General features: G+C 61.3%; 1 protein-coding gene and 1 non-coding gene across 5 annotated transcripts in view; both read right to left on the reverse strand.

The window, feature by feature from the left end:
- Positions 1-12891, reverse strand: part of TNPO2 (transportin 2) — a 13649-nt gene extending 758 nt beyond the window's left edge. The window contains exons 1-24 of one of the 4 annotated variants that reach the window (XM_037818647.1): positions 12796-12891; positions 11305-11416; positions 10487-10562; positions 10255-10404; positions 8417-8523; positions 8199-8332; positions 8041-8122; positions 7834-7956; positions 7626-7744; positions 7022-7082; positions 6765-6930; positions 6494-6646; positions 4856-5081; positions 4483-4654; positions 4047-4133; positions 3852-3959; positions 3604-3762; positions 3173-3260; positions 2879-2977; positions 2268-2363; positions 1941-2016; positions 1637-1736; positions 1485-1559; positions 674-1407 (exon numbers count right to left, since the gene is read on the reverse strand). In XM_037818647.1, the coding sequence (XP_037674575.1) occupies positions 1300-1407; positions 1485-1559; positions 1637-1736; positions 1941-2016; positions 2268-2363; positions 2879-2977; positions 3173-3260; positions 3604-3762; positions 3852-3959; positions 4047-4133; positions 4483-4654; positions 4856-5081; positions 6494-6646; positions 6765-6930; positions 7022-7082; positions 7626-7744; positions 7834-7956; positions 8041-8122; positions 8199-8332; positions 8417-8523; positions 10255-10404; positions 10487-10562; positions 11305-11403 (2664 nt within the window). In that variant the 5' untranslated portion in view covers positions 11404-11416; positions 12796-12891 and the 3' untranslated portion in view covers positions 674-1299. Of the gene's footprint in view, positions 1-673; positions 1408-1484; positions 1560-1636; positions 1737-1940; positions 2017-2267; positions 2364-2878; positions 2978-3172; positions 3261-3603; positions 3763-3851; positions 3960-4046; positions 4134-4296; positions 4397-4482; positions 4655-4855; positions 5082-6493; positions 6647-6764; positions 6931-7021; positions 7083-7625; positions 7745-7833; positions 7957-8040; positions 8123-8198; positions 8333-8416; positions 8524-10254; positions 10405-10486; positions 10563-11304; positions 11863-12795 lie in introns of those variants that run through there. The other 3 variants (XM_037818646.1, XR_005214201.1, XM_037818649.1) reach the window with 3 other exon arrangements.
- Positions 4740-4807, reverse strand: LOC119520668. The gene has a single exon (XR_005214208.1). It is a non-coding gene; the product is annotated as a small nucleolar RNA SNORD41 (small nucleolar RNA).
- Positions 12892-15903: the final 3012 nt, after the last annotated feature.

A 15903-nucleotide genomic window follows, 5' to 3' on the forward strand; every position in this document is an offset into this window, starting at 1 on the left:
TCTCAAGGGGGGGTCCCTCCCACCTTGACCCCTTCCCTGGCCAATTCCGGAAGGTTCCCTAGAATCACTGCCCCAAACTGGTGAGGTCTCTGGGGCCCCCTGAGGCCACGGACTGCACGGGATGAGCAGGAAGTCCCAGGGGAACAGAGGGTGCCCAACCTCCCCCCTCCTCCAAGCCGTCAGTCTCCCCGATGGCAAAGCAGAAGCCTTTTTGTCTTCCGTCACCAATTAAATGCCCATCCGATGCCCCAGTCCTGGTCCCCGCCCGGGGGTTAAAACTCAGGCCTGGAACCCGAGAAGGGGACCCCTGGGAGCACAGAGACGCAGGCTGCCCTCGAAAGTGGCTTACAGAGTGACGCAGAAGGTGCCGGCCACTCCGGTCGTTCCCAGCTCCAGGAAAAATCCCGGCCCAGCGCAACCCAGCCTCTTCAGAAGCAGCTGGAGCCCGGGGAAAGGAGGCGCCCTGACCTCAGCCAGCCCCGGCCCCCCTGGGCATCCCCACCCTGCAGGCCGGGGGGACAAGGACGGAGCTCCCCAGGCTGAGAGCGCCAGGAAGCGGGCAGGTCTGCTGAGCAGGTCTGAAGCGTGCGCGTGCTGACGGGACGCCCCCCGACGGCCATCGCCTCCCCCCACCCCCAGCCCCGGGGTCCTGGCCGAGGCCCCCAACCTCCCCCCAGCCCTCCCCCATCACCGCCAATCCCGGCAAAACAGCAGAAGCTTCTGAGCACTAGATGAAGGTTACACGGAGGGCCTCACGGGTTAACTCGGAGGGTCACTAACTCTACTGTCTCCATGCAGTCGGGGGACGGGGGGCGACCGGCCGGGCCACGCCTGGCTGCGGCGCCTGCACAGACGTGTGGCCGCGAGTGTGTGTGCGCGTGCGAGCGTGTGTCTCTCCCGGGACCCCTCCCCGCCTGCCTTCCTGCCCCTTCCGCATCCGAGGCCGGATCCGCTCGGCTGCGCTGAGCCCCTCCCGCGCGGCGGGCCCACGCCCCCGAAGTCCCACCCCCCTCCCCATTGGTAGGATGAGCGCGGAGGCCCCGCCCAGCCGCCTGCCACTCAGGCGCCGCCGGGCAGGTAGACGCGAGGGGAAGGCGCCTGCGCGCGGGGCCCCCGCGCCCCCTCACCCCTCGGCCGGGGCCGGCGCCTCGGGACACGCTCCGGCAATCCCTCCGCCGGCGCCGGCGCGCACGGAACCTGCAAGGCGGGGCAGGGCAGGCGGGGTCAGGCCGGCCGGGGGCCCTGCCGGGGGGCGCCGGCAGCCCCGGGACCCCCTCACCTGGCCGTCCCGGCGCTCGCCTAGACCCCGTAGAAGGCCGCCAGCCTCTCCTTGAGCAGCGGCGGGAACTGCTCCGAGAACTGCTGCCAGTTCTCCTCCCCGACTTGGTCTTTGAAGCCGTGGAGAATCTGCGGGGAGGCGCGGGGGGCGGTGAGGGGCCGGGGCCTCCCCGTCCCTGCCTCCCCTCCTCCCGCGGGTGCCGCACCTTATAAAACATGTCCCGAAGGTCGTCCTTCGGGCTCACCCAGGAGGCTACGGCGTCGCAGAAGAAAATGAAGTCCTGCGGCGGGATGGGTCCCGGGTGAGGGGCTGCCGAGCTGCACCCCACCCCAGCCCTGCGTGGCGCCCCCCACCCACCTGCACGGCACCCCCAGGGTTGACCCCGATCATCATGCAGATGCCTCGGAAGGCGGAGTCCTTCTCCTCGTTGTCCCTGATGTTCCTGAGGGACGTGCACCTGCGGACGGGCGGGGCAGCAGGTCGGGGCGGGCGGGGCCAGGGGAGGGGAGGGGGCGGGGCCTGGGTGGGCTGTGTATCGGGGGGCAGGGGTCAGTGCGTGGACAGCGTGGGGGGAAGCAGAGTCAGTGGGGAGATAGCGCAGGGCAAGAAAGGGTCGGGGGAGCCAGCCCCCAGCACGCGGCCGCCACCCGGGTTGGCTCACCAGGGCCTGATGAACTGCTGCAGCATGGGCGCCACCTCCTGCGGGCACACGTAGCCCAGGCGGCCGATGGTGATGGCTGGAAGGGCAGAGGGGCGTGTCAGGCGACCTGAAACCCTGAGCGGCCCCGGGATGGTATGTGGCGGGGAGGTGCCGAGCCCCACCCAAGGGCCTCCCGGAAGGTGCTTCCCTCAGCCGGCCTCCCCTCTCGGGCTCCTCTCACAATCCCCTTCCAGGCCCTCCCAGGCCGGAAGCCCATCCCAGAAGGCGGCCAGGGGCGGGCAGGGTGGGCGGGGTGGGGGTGGCCCTGTGGCCGGGCCGGGCGCCTACCTGTGTTCTCCAGCAGCGTCTTGGGCGTGTTGGGCCGGTTGATGATCTCCACCAGGTGGCTGAGCACCATCTGCACGTAGGGCTGCATCCCGGCCCCTGCCAGACCGGCCAGTCAGCCCCGCTCGCCCGCCACGGCCATGGGGGGTGAGCCCACCTCCCCGCTGACCCTCCTTCCATCCTGAGACCAGCCAACCAGAAGTGGCAAGGGACGAAGGGCCTCCAGCTGGTCCACAGCCCGGGACCCAGAGCCCACCAGACACACAGACGCCCCCCCAACGCAAGAGGCTTCCCCGGCCTCACAGCGGGACAAAGCCATGGAAGCAGCCCCCCAAGCCTCTCGGGAGCCAGCAGTCAGAACCTCTCCCCCAATCCTGAAGCCCTTCAGCCAACAGCCCTCCTCTCCCGCCTCTCCAGAGAAGCCAACCACACGTGCCCTGAGACGTGGCCCATCCCTGAAAACCCTCCATCAGAGACGGCTTCTTGCCCCCGGCCAGTTTGGAGCCTCCCTCGGGCCCGGCTTCAGGAGACCCGGGAGACAGGGCCAGGCTCCCACCTCCAAGCCAGGAAGAGGCCATGGGGAGAGGTCCCAGACGGCCACGCAGGCCACTCACCCATCTGCATGCAGATCTCGCCGATGGCCCAGGTGGCGTTGTTGCAGACAGAGATGAACTCGGGGTTCAGGTTGGTGCCCAGGATGGGCATGAACTCGGCTGGGAGAGGGAGGGAAGTGGAGCTGAGCCGACAGATTGGCCAGGGAGGCTCCCTGAGCCCAGCAGGGAAAGGCCCCATCAGACAGTACGAATACACCCCAATGCGGTCACGGTCCTCCCGGGTCACTTCTCCATCACTTGCGGCCAGGGCTGAGGGGGTGAGGATCAGGGTCAAGGATGAGACAAGGGTCGTACCGATGCAGGGCTTGACATGGACGAAGCAGGCTTTGGTGAGGTCTCCCAGGAGGGCAAAGGAGCTCTGGCGCACCTCGGGCATCGAGTCCTGGGGGTTGCAGAGGGTCGGCAGCCAGGGCCCCAGCTGACCCCTCAGCCCAGCGTCTAAACCGAGCACACAGAACCCCGCCCCGGAGCCCAGCGAGAACCAGAGTGGAGCACTTTGCTTGGGGTGCTGCTGACGGGGTGCGCTACCGTTCACTGCCCATCCTGGAACGTTCCGGAAGGGAGTGAGACAGACACTGGGGCTTGTGTCATTCTACTTCCGCCCTCATTTGTTTTCTCTTTGTACGTGTGACTTTACGTGAGTCTTGCCTGCATCATTTCCAAGTCTTCTCCGAGCCCCTCTTCCCCCAACGTTCTCGGGGTCCCCCTGTGAGCCGCACACCCACCTGCATGCACTGGAAGAGCAGCGTCATGACGTTGCTGCGGGCCACCAGCTGCTCCACGTGGCCGCCCAGGCCCTCGGCCAGGCCACTGAGCAGGTCCAGCGCCACGATCATGAAGTCCTTGTCAGGGGCCTCGTACTGCTCGGGGTGCTGGCTGTACATCTGGGCGGGGGGCAGGGGTGGGGAGGAGTGAGGGGCTGGGCCCAGAGCTGAACCGGCAGCGGGCCAGGCAGGAGAGAAGGGGTCCTCACCATGGCCTGGGCCAGGGTCTTCTGTACCAGGGTGACACAGCGCTGGTAGACCGGCTCGCAGTAGGGCAGGAAGCCACTCTGCAGGGCGGTGGCCACGGAGGACAGGCACTGGCAGGGAGGACGGCAAGGGCGTGAGCTCGGGTGGGGGCCGGAGGGGGGCGGCGGTTGAGGGTTCCCCCCCCGGACTCCACCCACCTCCAGCAGGGGGAACAGGTCCTTGTCCTCATCCTTGAGCTCGTTCCACTTCTGGATCAGCGGGGGCATCAGCTTCTGGATATATTCCTGGGTGGGGGAGCGGGAAGTTGGGGCTCCCGAGACCCCGCGAGGCCTCGCCATTCGGCCCGACCTGCCGGCGGGCCCTCCTGCTTCTTCTCGCTGCTCCCCACCACCGCCCGCCCCAGTTCCCGCGGGGCCCTTGTGCTGCCCTCCCCGGCACAGCACTTACCACGCTGCCGCATAACTGTCTGTCTCCCCCACTAGCCTGGGAGCAGGGCGAGGGCGGGGCCGGGTCTGTCTGTCTGCCTGGCGAGGTCAAGGCCACGTCCCTGGCATGCAACACGGGGCAGCCGCCGGGTCACCGGATGCCGAGGGGCACGGGCAGCGGGAGGAGGGGGCCGCCCTGGGGCCTCACCGGCTGGTTGAGGTGGTGGCCCACCGAGTCGGCCAGGGTGCCGATGGCGTCGTAGAGGATGAGCAGGTTCTTGTGCTGGTACTTGCCGAAGGCGAAGACGAGGGTGTCCAGGATATAGCTGAGGTAGGGCACCAGCTCCGTGCAGGCCTCCTCCTCCAGGGTGGCAAAGGCACTGGTGGGTGGCCGGGCAGGGAATGGGGGCACAGGTGAGCAAACAGGGAGTGGGGCCGGGCCCCAAACCACTGGGGGCCGGCCCTGGGGATCAGCCAGTACGAATACTGAGACATCAGCGGGATGTCAGGGGATGCAGGGTCATCACTTCCCAGGGGGGCAAGTGGAGGGGCAGGGCGGGGGCCGCGGAGTCAGGGGTCACCTGCAAGCTGCCTCCTGAACCCTCTTGTTGCCGTCCAGGATGCGCTTGAGCAGCTCAGTCATCAGGGGCTTGAGGTGCATGTCGGGCGGCTGGCTGACCACCCAGTGGGCGTAGCGGCTCAGCGTCCAGCAGGCGATGGAGCGCACCAGGGCCTTCTTGTCCGACAGACACTGGATCAGGTGCGGGATCAGCTCGGGCAGGTAGGGCACCATGCCTTGCATGCAACCTGCAGCGGCCCGGGGAAAGCGGGGTGGAGGTGGGGTGGAGATCAGCCCCATTTTACAGTGGGGGAAACTGAGGCTCGGAGGTCAACGAACTTGCCCAAAGTAGTCACACGGTCGGTCAGGATGGAAACTGCATGAGCCCAGGCCGTTCCCCAACACCAGACCCCTCCCAAGGTGGGGGTGCTGTGATCTATCTGACTGATGTGACCTAACCATTTGAAACCCTCTTGGGGGATTTGTGCTTTTTTTCTTTTTCTCTTCCTTGCCTTTTCTGTTAAACCCTGAGCTGTTTTTCTTTCAATTAAAAAGGAAAACACATATAACAGCACTGCCACTGTGACCCCCAAAAGTCCAACACATGGGAGCTATTTCTACTGGAGGCAGTTTCTCTAGAACTCTTCCCCATTGACATGCAACACGTCCGACATAGTCTATTAATATAACATGCCCTCTGGTGGACATTCTTATGCACTATACAGATAACACCTCTTAGGCTTTAATGTATTGGAATAGCTAGAAGTAAATACCTGAAACTACCAAACTCCAGCCCAGCAGTCTGGACTCCTGAAGACAATTATATAATAATGTAGATTACAAGGGGTGACAGTGTGATTGTGAAGACCTTGTGGATCACACCCCCTTTATCTAGTGTATGGATGAGTAGAAAAACAGGGATAAAAACTAAAGGACAAATGGGGTGGGATGGGGGGATGATTTGGGTGTTCTTTTTTCACTCTTATTTTTTATTCTTGTTCTGGTTCTTTCTGACGTAAGGAAAATGTTCAGAGATAGATTGTGGTGATGAACGCATAACTATGTTATCATACTGTGGACAGAGGATTGTATATCATGGATGATTGTATGGTGTGTGAATGTATTTCAATAAAACTGAATTTAATAAAAAAAAATATATATATATATATATATATATATATATAACATGCCCTTACGTATTGCCTGATGCGTCACACATCCTATTAACGTAAGATACGCTCGTCACATGTTCTAAAAGGAAACTTGTAACTGATTCATTCACAAATCCTTCCTGTGACTCAAGCGTTTCCTGAGCGAGCCTGAAAACCACACTAATGACTGTGTCGAGCCTGAAAAGCCACCTGCTATGTCCCGGGGATTCTCAGACCAGACCAGGCTGGGGGCCCGTCCCTGAGAGTTAAGTCCGTGAGCTGCCCGTCCGTGAGCATTAAGGGGAAGCCTTGCGTTTGGGGATTTCAGGGCCCGAAGGGAGGCTTCAGATCTAACAGTGGTTTGAAGGCGGACGAGGAAGTCTCTGGAGAGAACCGGGAGATGGCCAGTCACCTGCCCCGCCCATCGGGCACTGCCTGGGCCAGCTCCAGGCAGCCCCAGCCCAGCTCGGGAGTCAAAGGTCAGCTGTGGCTGTGCCCAGGGGACTCACCCTCGGCGATGGCACCCAGCACCAGGATGCCCGACTCCTTGACCACCCACTCGGGGTGGAAGAGGAGGCCCTTGAGCAGGGGTAGCAGGTGGGGCAGGAGCTCCTCCCGGAAGACGTTGGCAAGGACGTCCAGCGCGGCTGCTGAGCACTTCCCTGGGTGGGGGAGACGGGCTCAGGCAGGGCCACAGGACGGGGCGGATGGGGTCAGGGATCAGGATTAGGATTGTTGGGCCCCGTTCCCACCCGCCACCCCCAGGGCCAGGCCACGCACTCAGGTTCCAGTCGGACAGAGCGTCATCGTCGTCGTCGTCCTCTGCGTCCTCAGAGCCGTCGGGCCGCTCGGCCTCGTGGGGCAGTGTCACCGTGCGCGACTTGTGGAAGCGAGGCTTGATGTCCTGCTCGCTGTCAGGGACCGCCTCGTCCTCCTCCACGTCGCCCTGGACGGCCGGGCGAGACGACTCAGCACCCGCAGGGCCCCCAGCCCAGGCCCAAGGCCTTGCCCCCGTCAGCCGCCGGCCCAGGAATCACCTTGAGCAGGATGATGTCGATTTCCGAGTACTTCATCCCATTGACAAGGATAGGGATCAACCTGTTAGGAGAGGGCTGTTGGTCAGGATGAGAGGCCCCAGAAAAAGGGCTCAGGGTCAGGGGAAGAGGGGACTGAGGTGGGCAGGCAGGGGCTGGGGGAGCTTTCACCGTCTGCTCCCCACCAGTTTCTCTCCTTTTCTATATAACACAAACACACACACATACATGTAAGACGTGTCAGCCAACCCCTGCCGGTTGTTATTCTTGATCTGGGGCTCAAGTAGGCCAAGGAGAGTCAGCCCTAGGACTTTTGCTAGAAATCCTTTTCAAGAGACCAGTCAAATTTCTTGACTCTGAGGTTCATAAACAAGGAAGGTTCCTAAACAAGCATTAGCACGACCGTGAACACCTGGATGCAGCTATGCCTGAAGCCCTTTATTGACTTTTACTTATTTCAACCTATAAATAACCTGTTTTTTTAAAACTCATTGAAGCCATGTCCTTACGCCTTCCACAGTCAACAAACGCACAGATAGAAAGCAAACGGGCAGAGGGCGAGGGCCGTGGCAGGCACGGGCTGGGGTGGGGGCGGTGGGGCACTCACTGGACCAGGTGGGAGGCCAGGACTTCCTTGCAGATGGGCTGCTCGGCCAGCGTCAGCCAGAACTCGCAGGCCTCGAGGGCCACGTTCTCATCGTGGTCCTGGGTCCTCTGCAGCATGTACTGGGGGGTGGGGGGGAGGCTGAGGCCCGGCCCGGCTTGTGGGGGGGGGCCGCCCCGCCGACCCCGGCTGCCCCCCGCCGCGTGCCCACCTGGATGATGCTGTGCATGTGGGGGATGAGGCGGTCGATGCGCACTTCCAGCAGCATCACCAGGGCGCGGCACACGTTCTTTCGCACCTCGGGGTCGTCGTCCACGGCCAGGGCGAACAGGTGCTGGCGGGGTAGAGCGGGGTCAGGGTGCGGGGTCGGGGGGGGGTCCCGGGCAGCCTCGGCCCCGCCCCGGCCGCGCCCGCCCACCTCGATAAAGGTGTCGATGTTGTCCATCAGCGCCTGGGCCCGATCCATGATGAACTGGTTCACGCAGGCGATGGCGTGGGACCTGGCCGGGGGCGGGCACGGGGGTCACCTCGGCACCCACCCCCACTCCCCGAGACCCCTGGAGGGGGCCCACCCACCGAATCTTGGGGCTGCAGTGCTTGAAGAACTGCAGGAACTTGGGGATCATGACGTTGAGCGGCCTGTTGAGGGCGTCGCTGTCCAGGAGCTCGGAGGAGTCCTCGCAGATCTTCTGCAGGGCTCCGAAGGCCCCCTGTGGGGAGGGGGTCGGGGAGAGGGTGGTGGGTCCCCGGCCCAGCCCCGCAGCCACCCGGGCGGCCTCCCATGTGCCACCGACCTCGCAGGTGTTGTAATCCTCGGAGCTGAGCAGGTTGCACAGCTGGGGCAGCAGCTCGGGCCACATCTGCAGCTCCCCCTTGGAAGCGATGGTGGTGATGAGGATGCCTGCGACAGCCAGGAAAGGACGCGGCCTCAGGCGGGGCCCGGGCCCGCCAGCCCTGCACCCGCCCGGCACTTGCGCCTGCTCCTCCGCCGACAACATACGCTGCCCGACACAGCCCTCCGGAGGCGGGTAAACCGGCACTCAGCGAACCTCCCCCGGGCCACACTGTGGGCCAGCTCCCTCCTAGGCCCAGGAAACAGCACGGAATGAAACACGAAGGCCCTGCCCCGGGGGCTGACCGGCTGGGGAGGGAGAGCAGGAGGAAGATAAATAAGTAAGAGACCTGGGGGCCGATGACAAGTCTTAAGATGGGCACACAGGGCTGAGGGGTTGGGGGGCAATTTTACAGCAGGTGACATCTTGTTATCCGAGCAGACCTGAAGGAGGAGGGGAGAAGCCATCCGGGGACCTGAGGACAGAGCATCCCCAGGCAGCAGGAAAGGCAGCGTGCAGAGGCCGGGGACAGACGCGGACTGGGAGTGCTTGCCGGGAGGTGGCAGGACAGGTCTTGCAGGCCTGGTGGCCCAAGGGGGACGTATTTGTACTCCTATTAGAGATCCGGGAGCGGAGAGGTCTGGCTGGAGATGTCAACATGGGTGGCGTCAGGGCAGAAAAGGTGTTCAAAGCCAAGAGCCAGACGGCAGCGTGGGAGATGGGTGGGAGCTGCCACCGGCAATGCTGGGCGACACTGACCCACATACTGAGAAAGCTGCTCCCCGCGGTGGGTCCCTCTCTTGGGCGCCCCACCCAACCTCTCGGCTTGTGTTCTTGGCCCTCCAGGGCCGTGGGCAGGTGGCAGTGACTTAACCCAAGCAGTGAGGGAAGGACCCTGTGGATACTTCTGCAGATGTCGAGAGAGGATGTTATTGGAAATGAAGTGTCTTTAGCATGTCACTTTTAAAAGATCGGCGGCTTCTCATGTAATACTATCTTCAGTGTTACCGCATTTAACGTTGTGTTCACTGCAGTGATTTTTAAGATCACCTCCCCCTTTAGGACAAACCAATCTGTTTCTTTGTTTAAAACAGTTACACTATTACTTCCTTGTCAAAGCAACACTCTAGAGCGGACTCAAGTTTAAAAAGGACATCAACCTAAAGAATTAAAGTCAGTAACAAAGAGCTGTGTTAGAACATTTCTAAGTAGTGACAAATCTCAAAGCAATATTGCATTAATTAACGGTGTTTAGTTAGCTCCAGGTAAACCGCTTTAGTTAACTCTTAGTCATCCTTCCAGTGGCTTAGTTGGGCCGCCTTCTGTGAGTCAGGGATACTCCACAAGTAAACCTGATCCACTTGCAACCGAAATGATTATTTGTGAGCTTTGCTAACGGTTGTCTGTGGCACCTGGCCTGCCTGCTCTGTGAGGACAGGGGGCCTGTGTATGTTAATGGCTACACTCGCCGCACTCCCGTCAATTTGTGATCGCCTGGGAAGCCAGAACGGCTGCTCCAGGGAGGAGGTTAGGGGTGCGGAGTGTGGACCTCCACTGCCCGGGTCGCTTCTGAGCTCTGCTGCTTACGGGGAATTCCCCTTATATCGCCGTGCCTCAGTTTCCTCATCTGTAAAATGGCAGCAGTGACAGCACCACGGCAGAGGGCGCTGGGGACATTCAGTGAAGCGATATGTTAATCGGGCTCAGAAGCCCCTTGGTGGGGAGTGAGAGCTCAGTGTCCACTCTCGTGTCTCCATCCTCGGCCTACCCCACTGCCCCTGGCCCTGCCGTCCCCTCACCGATGGTGGCTCGGATGAGTGAGGAGGCGTCCCCGATGTGGTTGAGACACTCTTGTTTGATGAAGTCCGCCACGGGCGGCGGGAAACTCTGGTAATGCGCCTTCACGTTGTTCTTCAGGATGAGGCCACTGAGAGAGCGCGTCGGCTCATCTGTGGGGAGAGGGCCGAGGCTCAGGGGACCACCCCGGGAGACAGCGGGCTGCAGCCATGGGGAGGGGCCCAGGGCCCGTACCTTCCGACTTGAGTCTGGTCAAGACGAAGATCAGGTAGTTGTTGAAGTCAGGAAACTGGTTGAGTTGTTTGAGTTTCTGCCAGGCTGTTAAGGGACCTGGGAGACGGGGCCCTCCCCAGGCAGGGGGCCTCACTGTCGCCCTCGGGTAGCTGACAGTGCCTCTGGGACCCCACTTGCCCAGAACCCAGAGCAGCTCAGGGAGGCCAAATTCACACAGGGAGGGGGCATGCCTGAGCTCCCCACCAGGGCTGGGGACGGCAGCTGCCACTCAGCTCTGTTTCCTGGCAGCCCGGTACTGCCTGACTTTTTAAAAAAAGGGAATCCAAATTTTCAAGTAACATATTTTAAATGTTGACAACCAACTGAAAAAAAAAATAGCCATTAAACCTAAATAAATTATGATTGCCAGCTGAAGGTTCCCTCACCAACCCACCCACCCATTTCCCCCGCCTCCGACTTCTCAGTTAAATGCTTGCACTCTGGTATCTAACAGGGCTGGCCTTCCCCTCCTAGCTCCACTAATTACTAGCTGGGGCAACCCATTCTGCCTCTCTAAGCCTCAATTTCCTCATCTGTAAAATGGGGAGAATGACAATAACTCCTCGAATGAAGTGCTTAAAGGAACATTAGGTATCTCCATTATTTTCTGTAACAACTCCTCCAACTCTAGGAAGGGAAATGGAGGATTCTAATCCTGTCTTCTCCATCTAGGCCAGGGCCTCACAGCAGCAGTCAGTCTCCGGGCTCGGCCCCACCCCCTCCCGCCCTCTGGGGCTGCAGGTGGCGGCCGGGTTCCCCCAGGCCGGAAGGAAGGATACGTCCTGCACGATGCGCTGCGTGGCCGTGTTGGGCGACTGCGAGTCTTTGAGCAGCTGCAGGACCTGCTGCAGACCCTGCTCGTCCGGCTGCCAGTCCATGGCGCAAGGCGGGCTGCGGGGGTAGGGGCCGGGGTCAACGCTGTGTCCCGGAGGCTCCGTCTCAGACCTGGGCTGAGCCCCGGTGGTGGCAGCGGCAGGACCAGCGCGCGCCCTCGGCGGACGGGCGGAGGCCACCGATCCACGCCCGCCCCAGTGCGGGGACCCCGCCGGCTGCGCAGTCGCCGGCTCTAGAGCGCAGGCGGGGGTATGTGGAAGCGGGCCACGGGCGGCGGCAGGGCCCGGCGGACCTTCATCGGGCCCAGCGCCGGGAAGCCCTCGTCCCACAGCGGCCCATGCCGCCGTCCCCAGCTGCGGGCCCTAAGGCTGCCACCTCCCTCGCAGCCGCTGGATGAGGGCCCCGGCGCCTCCAAGTCCAGGGCCCTGCCCCCCAGACTGTGATAGCGCCCCGGCCCTCGTGGTCTCCCCAGGGCAGGCACGATCCCCGAAGACTCCCCTCCTCCTCCCGAAATCCGGCCCTCAGGCCCCGCCAGATCGCAACCAGCCCCGGCCCCAGACCGGCCCCTGAGCGTCCCCCAGGTGCACCGTCCCAGGACGCTCCGATCCTCCTCTCACTGCCACCTCCCCTAACCCGGCCCTCCAAGCTCAGCCGGATGCCAGAGGACCCCCTTAATCGGGACCGCAGCAGCCCTCCTCAAGGACCCCCGTTGCTTCTCCCGATGAGAGCCAGTCAAGCTCGCCCACCCCGCGACAGAAGCCCCCGGACGTGCCGCCTTCCCCAATCAGATCCGGCCAAGCCTCCCCTTGCCCTCGCTCTTCTCCGGAGTCAGCAGTGACCCGCGCTGACCGATCTCGGCTCCCTCCCCCAACCAAGTTCGGCCAAGCCCCCCACCACCTCTAGCCAGAAACCCCCTTCTATCCGATTCCCCCGGCCCCCAGTGGATCCCAGTGAAGCCCTTTAAGCCGAAGTCAGCCCCCCTTCCCATCAGGGCGCAACAAGCCCCCCACCCCACCCCTGCCAGCTTTTCCACGCGGCCTCCCCCAATCAGACCCAGCCAAGCCCCGCCGAAACTGTCCCCCCGACACACACCCGATCCTCGCGACGCGCCCGGGTCAGGCCCTAAGCAGTCCCCAGCCGCTTCCCCCACTCAGATCCCCTCCAGCCCGACCCCAGCAGCCCCACTGGCCCGATTCTCGCGGCTCTTTGAGCGGGCCCGGCTCCGGGGCCCCACCCCCCTCAGCCCGGCTCGGTGCCCCCCTCCCCCGCCCCGGCCCGTTCTCGCTGCCCCGCGGATCCGGCCCAACCGGGTCCCCGGCCTTCCCGGGCCGGGCGCGGCCCCGATACCCGGGCCGCGCGCGGCGCAGGCCCGGAGCCCGGTGGGGGTCGGCGCAGGACGGGGCCGACGAGTCGGGCTCCCGGTGAGGCCCACTTACCGGGCCCCAGGCGGCGGCGGCGCCTCGCGCTGAGGCTTCTCCTGAGACTCGCGCGGAAGGAGAGAGCCAAAGAGAGAGAATAAGGCAAAGAGAAAAAAAAAAAAAAGAAGAACGCGGCCGTGAGTGAGCCGCCGCGGCTTCCGTACGCCGTTCAAACTGGCCCAGCAGAGCCAATCGCAAGGCGCCGCTCTCGCACGTGGCCTGGCGCCGAGAGAGGCCCAGGCCTCGCCACTGGGTCACGTGACCAAAGAGTTGCCGCCTCTCTCGGCCTCTCTGGCCGGTCGGTCCTCCGGCGTCTCGTTTCCTCAGCCGCCCCCTTCGTCTGCCTGACTGTAGTAGCTCTTGGCTGAAGTCAAGTTTGCTGGCGCGTGGGACGTTCGGCGTCAGGTGGACCCGAGAACCCCTCGGCCAGATGCCTAGGCTGGATGGATGTGCCCTGGTCACTCTCCCCTCTAAGAACGTGAACTGTGCTTCCCTCCCCTATCCAGAGGACACCTGAGAGGACCGAGCCTGGGGTGGGCTTTGTACCCCAGAGACCAAGGAAAGAAAGTCAGACAAAGGACAGCCTGCCACGGCCTGTACTGCTACCAAAGCCTCTGCCACTTTTTGCGTTATTTTCCTGTACTGTTTGGCAGTTTTTGCAAGACCATGAAAAGGCCACAAAGATAAGTTTTTTAAGTAAATTTTTAAAAACGAATAAAATAAACCCCGGAGCGAATGGCCCTAATCCATTTTCCTACCTGGGCTTGAATGGAGCCTGGAAAATTGAAGAAAGAAATCTCTGAACTTGGCTTTCTGGGAAGAGTAGGACACTTTGTCTTTCTCTCGAAAGCAGAGGGCAGTAGTGAAGGGCTGGAGACCCTGGGGCCTCCGGCTTTCCCCTCTCACCTTGCCACTCGCAGCCTCAGTTTCCCCACTTGTGAAATGAACCTAAGAAGACTTTTCTCGATCAGAGATAATCCCAGTTAAGCATTACTAGGCCTGCTTGTTTTCTAATTGTTCTTAGAAAACTGTGGTTTTTACCCACCAAAGATCAAGGCCTTCCTTTCACTGTATTCAATTCCACCCTAAATCAATATTTACTGGAATCAGGGCTCTAACCCGAAGGACAACCCTCCCCTGCCCTGCCCTGAGGGATCTGGGGGGCCTCCAGGAGAGGAACGAGGTTAATTTTTGCCCCTGCTGGAAGTTGTGGGCAGGTTCCTTCAAGCCTCCTTGCAGTTGGCAAACTCAGCCCCGGCTCCGTTCACTCATGAAAAACAGAGTATCGGCCCGGGGGCCTTCCAGGCTTGGGTAGGGCCACCTGGCATCCAACTCCCCGAGAGTCAGGAAGTCTCACTAAAGGAGCAACGAAGATTGACCTCCGCAGACCCCCTGCTGCAGAGAAACAAGATTCGAGAGACACGTGCGAAAGTCCGCCACCGACGCATGCGCAAAGTCCGTTTTCTGGCCTTCCCCGGCCCCTCCCGTGAGCCGGAGAACTACAAATCCCGTTGTGCCTCGCGCCCAGGCCGCCGCGCTTCCGGGTTCTGCCTGAGACCCGAACGTGGGCGGGCTGGGGACCCGCCAGGTTGGGTGTGGAGCAGAAGGGTGGGACTGGGGGCTGGTTCGCGGGGTCCATGGAGGCGGGGGGGCCGGTAGGAGCCTGTGGTCAGCGTTGAGGGATGCCCCAGATAAGGGGATGCGGGAGAGAAGTTGTTTAGGCTCACCACCCCCTTCTTTGTAGGTCAAGTTTCCTGCTGCCTGCGCTCGCCTTGGAGGCGGGAGGCGGGGCAGAGCAGAGTGGCCCCTGCTGCCCGCGTGGTCACGAAAGTCTTATTTCGTCCTCTCCCCAGAAGTGCTGAATCGGGACAAGGCGTTTTCCTATTTCTTAAGCACCTACAGCGCGTGTCGGGCGGTTTCCAAATGTTATTTCATGCAATTCCGACGACGGCCCTGTGCACGGCAAACACTTCGTTTCAGCTAGAAGCGCTCAGTGCAAAAAAAAATTCGGGAGGTGGTGCCCGACCGTGAATCTGAGATGGGAGACCAACGCGCTCTCAGTTTACAACGGCCGCTCTGTGCGTCTTGCAAGGGCAGCATTTTTCAAACAGCCCCAAACGAGCCAACTGCTTCACCTAAAGAAGCAAAGCGCCGTTTTAAGCCTTGTCAAGGTTCAGGTTGACGCTGTGACGATTGCCCTAACTTTAAAACTTGACCCTAGAGATGCATCTCTATTTTTACCCCCCTTTTACAGTGGAAGAACCTGAAACGTAGAAGTGACTTACCTAAGATGGCACAGCTATCAGGCACCAGAATAGGGTTTGAAGCCAGGATTTCGATTCACAGAGACCTGGATTTGAGTTTCCTCCCCTTCAGACTTCTCCCAGGTCATTGCTGGTGTGCCCAGTGAAGGGAGGTATCTGGATTTCACTAGCTCCTCCTGCCTCCTGATACTTCAGAAGAGGCTGAGCTTCTGCAGAGACGACCTACTTCTCCCACTTGTATTTCTGAGTTTCTTTTCAAAGATTCAGTGATGCTGGTGGCTTCGGGAGAGGAGATGGCTTCGTGTGTCCCCTCCCCCGACACACACATTCTGTCCCCAAGGCCAAAGTCACACCTGGGCCAGCTCACCATCTCCAAATTAGGAGCAAGAGCTGTTGTGGAAAAATCAACCACACCAGCGTTACTGTGCATTAGCAGGAAGCAAGAAGGGGCAGGCAGCCTGTTCCAAAGCCTGCTGGCTGTTGCTTTGACAAGCCAGGTGGGGTTTCACCTTGGTGTCTTTGTGCCTGCTGTTCCTTCTGCCAGCAATGCCCTTCCATGCACCTCCTTCGTTCAGGCTGGGAACAAATGTCACCTTCTCAGGGAAGTTGTCCCTGATCAACTTAAAATTGCCATCTCTCCCACCCTCATCTTACCCCCCTTTTCTGCTTCTTTCCTTAGAATGTATAACCATCCCAGGTGCTCTGCATTTTATTTATTTCTCCTGCTCCCCCCCACTCGAATGTCAGTTCCCTGAGGAAGGGGTTTATGTCTGTTTTGGTGACCAAGCACAATCGGTACTCAGTATTTAAGTGAACACACATATACACACACACACACACCCCACTCAACATGACCTGGCCA

Source organism: Choloepus didactylus, chromosome 25 (genome assembly GCF_015220235.1).
Source record: "Choloepus didactylus isolate mChoDid1 chromosome 25, mChoDid1.pri, whole genome shotgun sequence".
NCBI lineage: Eukaryota > Metazoa > Chordata > Mammalia > Pilosa > Megalonychidae > Choloepus > Choloepus didactylus.